Source organism: Eleginops maclovinus, chromosome 5, assembly GCF_036324505.1.
Source record: "Eleginops maclovinus isolate JMC-PN-2008 ecotype Puerto Natales chromosome 5, JC_Emac_rtc_rv5, whole genome shotgun sequence".
NCBI classification, from domain to species: domain Eukaryota; kingdom Metazoa; phylum Chordata; class Actinopteri; order Perciformes; family Eleginopidae; genus Eleginops; species Eleginops maclovinus.
Window position 1 is genome coordinate 1,600,951 of NC_086353.1, and position 7,883 is coordinate 1,608,833.

At 39.5% G+C, this 7,883-nt stretch overlaps 1 protein-coding gene across 5 annotated transcripts in view; it reads left to right on the top strand.

The window, feature by feature from the left end:
- Positions 1 to 7,413, top strand: part of myom2a (myomesin 2a) — a 34,125-nt gene extending 26,712 nt beyond the window's left edge. For all 5 annotated transcript variants that reach the window (XM_063884224.1, XM_063884219.1, XM_063884220.1 and 2 more), the window contains 9 exons: positions 43 to 156; positions 827 to 914; positions 1,010 to 1,048; positions 2,307 to 2,412; positions 3,709 to 3,872; positions 4,185 to 4,221; positions 4,307 to 4,329; positions 5,065 to 5,120; positions 5,977 to 7,413. In XM_063884224.1, coding sequence (XP_063740294.1) covers positions 43 to 156; positions 827 to 914; positions 1,010 to 1,048; positions 2,307 to 2,412; positions 3,709 to 3,872; positions 4,185 to 4,221; positions 4,307 to 4,329; positions 5,065 to 5,120; positions 5,977 to 6,510 — 1,161 coding nt within the window. In that variant the 3' untranslated portion in view covers positions 6,511 to 7,413. The remainder of the gene's footprint in view (positions 1 to 42; positions 157 to 826; positions 915 to 1,009; positions 1,049 to 2,306; positions 2,413 to 3,708; positions 3,873 to 4,184; positions 4,222 to 4,306; positions 4,330 to 5,064; positions 5,121 to 5,976) is intronic.
- The last annotated feature ends 470 nt before the right edge of the window (positions 7,414 to 7,883 follow it).

Consider the following 7,883-nt stretch of genomic DNA (forward strand, 5'->3'; position numbering starts at 1 on the left):
CTCTCTCTGTAAAACTAATCCTGGGGTGTGTGTGTGTGTCAGGTGGCTAACGTGAAGAAGGAGACGTCCTTCCACTGGTACAAAGAGGACGATGAGATTGTTCCAGAAACTCCTCCCAACGTCATGTCCGGAGCCTGCTCTCTAGCCATCCCTCTGGTAAATACTGCAGCTTTCACACCAAAATACATCCATAATACTCTATAAATCTCAGTGTTTGAATCAAATAGTGTAATTACCTTATCTTCGGGCTTATTCTTAGCTTAATATCTTAGGTCATTCTGTTTATTCTGGACATTTGTTTGCATTGAGCCTCTGAAAAGCGCCTTCACTTCTGCTTTTGTTGTCTTAGTATTTGTACAGTATGCAATATCTAAGGACAAAAGATCTACAGTGTGATGCTAGGAGCTTGTTCCCTATACTTGCTTTTTGATTTACTTCAAAATACACATGATTACACACTTATTATCTAGAGTCAAAGCAAGAATCGAACACTGTGATAGCATTATAGGGGACTGAAGTTGAATTGCATTTAAAGTTGGGTCCATTTGAAGTCGAGTAATCTTTTCAGGAAAGGTTTTTTCAAAATATGCACAGACTTATAAAAATGAAGCAGTTTTCTGAAGTGGAAGGGAGTTGTTTCTCCAGGTCATTCTGGATAAATCTGATGGCTAAAGCTCAACAAATGATGCATGTTTGTTCAGCTAGGATTGATCAAAACCAAAAGTATATGCCTTAATAGAAAAGGACATATTTATCTTGCAACTGTTATGTATTTGTTCTGAGTATTCTTCTGCTTGAAAACTATATCTTTTGCGTTTATTTCCAGTTCTCCAGGAAGGATCAGGGCGTGTACAAGGCGGTGCTCAGTGACGACAGAGGAAAGGACTCTTCCCTCTACGACATCTCAGGCCAAGGTTCTTTCTCACTCACTTCGGTTCCTTACTTTAGCGCTGTTTATTATAGATATAAAGACGTTATCATTTGTGTTGTGCGATTCTTTTATCCGCAGTGTTTGACGACATCATCAACGCCCTCGCCCAGAATGCCGGTGAGTTTGATCAGCTGATTCATAAATCCTCTGTTCAGTGTGTGTGTCAGGAGTGTGTGTCGCGGTACACTAACATGCAAATATGATTCCAGACATGTACAGTAAAGTGCTCTCATGTCCTCAGGATTTTAAATAATTACCTCTCTGATTCATGCAGCTGTGCGTTCATTCAGCCTGAAGGTTTGACCTGAAAGAAAACGCATTTAACCTTTAAGATGGTTGAGATAAAGCAGCCTGAGGAAGGTTTTGATTGCTTTTGAAAAGGCTATTTGGAAAGTGTTTTTAGGATAGAGGAACGTGGAATCAACCGTTTATTTTCAAGAGTTTTTTTTATTTGACCTTTAATTATTATTTATGTATTTTATTCTTTTATATATTTTGTGTTTTTTAAAGATTTTATTTTATTTAGAGTGTTGGTAGAAAATGCTTGGAATAAAAACGTTGTTATTTTCCTTCAATCCATTTTTTCTTTGCTTTTGTATTTTATTATTTATTTATGTGTATTTCAATTTAATTCATATTTCATTTTGAGTAAAACGTGTTAAGTAGAATTAAAAAGTTGAATCATGGGTTCATTTTTCCATCAAAGTGCTTGAAGTGAACACTTTATTCTGAAAGATCATTTCCTTTTACCTCCAATTCAGTTTTTCTTTTTAGTCTCTTATTCTAAGATTTGTCCGGATTATGTCTGAGGGGGATTTTTGATTTCATATTTGAGTATATTTAAGTTAATTTAAAACGTTTAGTCATGAGATTTTTTGGGGGTAACAAATGGCTCTTTCCAAGGTAGAAGAATTTGGCAAAACAAATGTAAATTCGGATTCAGAAAAACATAATGGAAGAGTTAGTGAAGCGTCTCCCAGCTGCAGACCTCAAGTAGGGCGGTGGTGGCGAAGTCCATAGGGGCTTGGCCTGGGAACTGGAAGGTAACCAGTTCAAGTCCCCGAAAGACCAAGTGCCACCGTGGTGTCCCTGAGCAAGACACTGGTTACCTACACTGCTCCCCGGGCGCCGTACATAATGGCAGCCCACTGCTCCTAAAACTAGGATGGGTCAAATGCAGAGACCGCATTTCGTTGTCCTAGTACTTGTACTCTGTGCAATGACAATAAAGTTGAATCATCAATCAATCAAGTACATCATGCACAGAAAACATCTCTACTATCCGTTGATCTTGTTTATTTTTTCCTCCTGTGTGTGTGTGTGTGTGTGTGTGTGTGTGTGTGTGTGTGTGCGTGCGCGTGTGTGTTGCATTCAGGTGCGTCTGCCTCTGAGCTGGTGCTGCAGTGCACACCAGAGGGCATCCGGCTGCAGTGCTACATGAACTACTACACAGAGGAGATGAAGACCGTCTGGAACCACAAGTAAAGTTCCACTAAAATATTCTGTTTAACTCCACCTGGTCCTTCGCGTGTTGACAGGATCCTAATATTTACTTATAACTGCTAAAAGGAAACTACTGTGTAGCTCTTTTCAGAGTAAATCTGCTATTTGTCACTCAGTTAGGTTTGTACTTGATAAACATTTGAAAAATAACCACCAATTATTTCGGGGTTGATTAATTGTTTTCTACATATTAAACTGGCAACAAAAAAAAGGGTTTTAACCAAAAGAATTGAGATTTCCTGCTTTTCACCATTTAGTTTTATATTCAAGTTCATATATTTGGGTTTTAAAGTGACAAAACAAGACATTTAAAGACATTAAAGAGCAAACTATCCAAGATCCAGCTAATGCATTGCAATAAGTGATTTCAGTTTGTTGTGATTTACATTGCATTAGAGATTCCTCGCCTCTGTTGGTGGTTTTTATTTGTCCCGCTGTAATCTTGCAAATGTCATTCAGAGCCCTAAGAGGAGAAAAGAAGATGTTTGTTTTTTTACAAACAATCTTTAATCATCCATCCCGCACTACAGTCACGACAGAGTGAAAGTTCAAGCAAATATGATAACAGTTATCTAATCTAGAGAGTATGTCTTCCAACTAAAGCATTAAATGCATGTCGTCGTTCTGGTTTCACTCCAATAACTCACATCCAGAGCTGTCGGCTGTCAGAGACAAATACCTGAGCCGATGTAATCACGTTCAGAAGCTGCTGCGCTCGCTCATTAAGCTGCAGTAAAAACTGCGAGAAGAAACTCTACAATTATATTCCTCTTAACAAGGTATTTCATGGAATTCAAGAAGGTAAATACGCGCTGTAAACAAGATAAATATTGGCAATAAAATAAATAATCTAAATTAAATAAATAAATTAAATAGTCTAAATTAATTAATTAAATCATCTAAATAAATAAAATTAATTAATTAAATCATCTAAATAAATTAAATTAAATTAGACAGAATTTTACATTGGATAAACCACTATAAGAAAAGGATTAATAATAAATAAAAAACACCTACAGCTTTTAAAATAAATACAAAATAATCGTTTTTAAAAGTAGTAAAATAAACCAATAAAAATGGGGTATTTATCTTATAAATCTAGGTTGGAGAAGTGTGTTTCAGCTTTCTTAAATGCCTATTCATTTGGTCGGATGTTCCACAGTTCTGGAGTTTTATATACTTCCGTTGTGCCGCCTGCAGCTTCTGCACCGTTGATGTTTCCAGTCTTTGATTTGAGATTAGCCTCCTCTGATTTCTTGCTGTGATTCCTGCAGGGAGAGTAAGATCGCCTCCTCTGAGAAGATGAGGATCGGAGGAACAGCGGAGATGGCCTGGATGCAGATCTGTGATCCGTCCGATAAGGAGAAGGGGAAATACTCCATCGAGATCTCTGACGGGGTGCAGACCCACAGCAGGACCTTTGACCTGTCCGGACAAGGTCAGGAAAATCCCATCTGATTTTAATTTAATTTAATTTGAATTTAAATTGTTCAAATAATAAATAATACAAGCCTTTATTTTATGCCTTAAATCCCAAATAATAAAACAAATCAAATGAAAACATAATTATATTTTACATGATTACATAAAAATCTGTTCATCACTGAATTTTGATTTTAATTTCAGCCCATTTTAGATTTTGTATCTTTTAATTTGAGCCTTTTTGTATCTCTAAACATTTGGTTTTCTGAGTAATGTTCCTTCGGTGGCTTTGTGAAGTTAAATCATGATGTCATTTTTCTTTTTGCAGCGTACACTGATGCCTATGAGGAGTACCTGAGACTGAAGTGAGTTTTTGATCTGTGCAGTTTTTTTATTAATGCATTTTATTTATTTAATCCCTAACAATGTCCATGTTCTTTCATCTTTCAGGGCCGCTGCATTCGCTGAGAAGAGTGAGTATATCCTTAAATTTCCTCTGAGATATCCTCTCTTCCTTTAGACACAGGACTGATCATTATGGGACATATTTTAGATGTTTTGGTAAAAGCCGTGAAGGTTTTAAAGACACCTCGAGCGACATTCTGGACCTTTTCAGATGTTGAAGTTCAAAGAGTTTCCCTCCGAACATCCTCACCTTTACTGAGGAACACTAATGTGACTGGAATTTAAGTTTTTATTTCAATTAATTGTAATTTTAAAGCTGTAGGTAATGTTTTAGCATTAGTCGATTGGTATGTGTGTACCTGCCCTAAACTACAGCGTTGGGAGGGTGTTGCAATGACAAATGACCTTAAAAATGATCAGCTATTAATAAAACTACAAGAGAAAATAAATATAAATAAGATGTTTTTAAGGGTTTTATGTGAAGAACAGAAGAAAGCAAGATGTTTCGGATCAAGTCAATCATTAAGCAATACATTTTTATTAGTATTATTATTGTTTAACAATGAAAGTGCACACTGCAGGACCATACAGGGAATTTTACAAAGCAACAATAGGGTTTGTGTGCGGATATCTTAATAACACAACGCTGTTTAAGTAAATTGTTTCCCAAGCTGGACTTAAAGCTGAGTCTGGCATAAATCCTCTCCTCGTTACTTATGCATGGTCCTCTGATAAAGACTAGTTAACCCTTTATTAAGGTAAGAGTTTTCTGGAAGTAACATACCTCTGCTTGTCTCTCTCAGACCGTGGCAGAGTGGTCGGTGGTCTGCCTGATGTTGTCACCATCATGGAAGACAAGGTGAGAATCATTTCTATACAAACCAGTGCTATGTTAATAACATCAAAGATGATATCACTTCATGGTGAGTTAGGGTGTTTTGTGTACATGATTACAAGCCAGCAGTTTCAGGAATGAGGTGCTCGAGGAGCTTTACTGCCTCGCCAGCATTCCTGCAGGCAGCAGGTGCTGGAACCAAACGTGAAACTAAGATTCATGATCCGTCTCCGGTTTGGAGGATAGACATGCAGGCTCTTAGGATAACCCACTCACTAGCTTTTTTAAGTCTTCATCAACAGATTTGTCTTTTATCAGATGACCTGCAGGCTCAGGAGCTTTTTCAATTGTATATAAAGCTGTATTAGGACCACTTTGCATACTTCCAGTTCTAGGCCTTCTTGTTTATTTCCAGAAATATATAATTTATTCATATTTATTATTTTTATCGTCGTACGTCTCATCTGTGGGTTGTTCTAAATCAAAGTGCTTTTTTAAGGAGGACTATTCACTTGTATGCTCTGTTGTTGATAGATGTAAGCACCATAACATACATTTACTACATTGATTATTACATTTTGTATATTTATTAGCAAGCTGAAGTAAAAGCAAAGTCCCAAAAAAGAAGATCATTAATCTGAAGCAGGAATATGTTTTCTGCTTTCCATAAACCCTCACATTTATTTTAGAAAAGGTTTTATACTCTCAAACATCCTGAACGCTCTCAGAGTTATTGCACATGTTGAGAACCTGTGCTCTAGAACTAAGAGGGTTTATTATATTTCATTTTTAATTGTACTTTATTTGTGTTTATGTTCAGTACTTGAACGACTCAACATTTTAGTACATTTTGACCTGATTTGACTCCCCCTCCCCCCAGTCTCTGAGCCTGACCTGCACCGTGTGGGGCGAGCCGACCCCTGAGGTCTCCTGGTTCAAGAACGAGCAGGAGGTGGCCTCCAACGAGCACACCCGGGTCACCTTCGAGGGCGGCAAGTTCGCCAGCCTGGTCATCAACAAGGTCACGCCCGACGACTCCGGCAAGTACAGCATCAACGTGCGGAACAAGTACGGCGGCGAGTTCGTGGAGATCACCGTCAGCGTGTACAGGCAGGGCGAGAAGATCCCCGAGCCCAAACTGGGACAACCCAAAACCCCCGCCGCTACACCCGTCCCGCCTAAATCCCCTGCTCCCCCTCCCAAGACCCCGACCCCGACTCCTAAGTCCCAGACCCCGGCCTCCATGAAGAGCCCGACTCCAGCCTCCACCCCGGCTTCCACCCCCATCCCCAAATCTCCAACCCCGACCCCCAAGTCTCCGACCCCCAAGTCCCCGACCCCGACTCCGTCCCGTGGCGTGAAGTCGCCAACTCCGCCCAGATTCATGAAGTCTCCCACCCCACCCAGGAAGTAAAAGGAGGTGGTGACGTCCGCGGGGGAAATGATTGCTGTAGCATCGCTGATTTGTAGCATGAGTGTGAAACCAAGAGGTTTTAAAGTTGATGTAGACATAGTCACTGGATAAAGTCCGGATGAACGAGCTTCTGAGGGTCTTGTTTTACATTCTCGATCATTTCTGAGAGCAGGATATATATAATAAAATGAGAGAGGGGCTTCATCAGGGGCTACTAGCATACAGTAGATTCCCTTTCATGTTCATTTCTTTCAACTGCTTTGAAAACAAAAAAGAAGCAAAAATGTAGAAAAAAAATAAAAAACCAGGGTCGATTTTTTCAAAGCTGCACCTTCCACTTTGCAGAAATAGTGGAACGCCTTCATATGTTATGGATGGTAAAGGATAGTTCAGTTTATTACAACTTTGGTCGTTATTATGTCACTTTAACAAAGAAACACAGGGCGAACCTGCAGACTTATTTGGAAGGAAAGGAAGAAAGAAGTGTGTTTTTCCTCCAAATACAGGGTTTTTAAATCATGTGTCCTCCCTTGTCTCTTGTAGTGTACTCCCAGGTGTTATCAGAGTACAAAGGTACCATAACTAGACAAATGGTGACCAAAACTATAGAACTAAAGTTGTTATAAACACATATTACCCTTCTAACCATTCAGCTGGGAGTCTTCAGCTACAGAGCTGGGTGCGGAAGGAACACCAGATACCAGATTATTTTTTGTTTTCGCTCTGGGGTGTTCCTCCTGTATCCTCAGCTACTTTAGTCCCAGGTAGCTTCATCAACTGACGATGACGATGATGAATAAATATATTCACTTCTTCCTGCCCTGGTGTCTCTCTGTCTGTCTGTGACATGTCGTGTTTCCCCCCAAAGCTTTGAGACGGCAATAAACGTTACTTATCAACCTCCCTCTGACGTCTCTGTGATTCATATCAGGTCTCATTCATCTCTCATTAAACATCTGGATCAACCTTAATCTTCTCTTGAGGATGAAGGCTTTCTCCCCCCATGCTGCAAATTGCTCTCAACAGAAACCAGTGAGCCCTTCGCAGGTTGAATGGGTGATTGACAGTGATAATGGCTGCCAGTACAAACCCTTTATTGGAGTTCAAAATGAAGAGCTGCTCTGATTGGTTGGCAGGCCGGCTCTGTTGTGATTGGTCACTTGCAGACCCTTTACATGCACTAAAATCTATATAACACACTACAGGGGGAAAAGCATAACAGGGCCTCTTTAATAATGTAGTTTTCCTCAAACATCTGACGGCTCATTATCCAGGATCAAATTTCATTTTGAAAAGAGCTGTACTGTATGTGAGGAGGTAACAGGACTCCTGCTGCAGCACTGAGTAAACAAACATCAACACGCTCATATTGT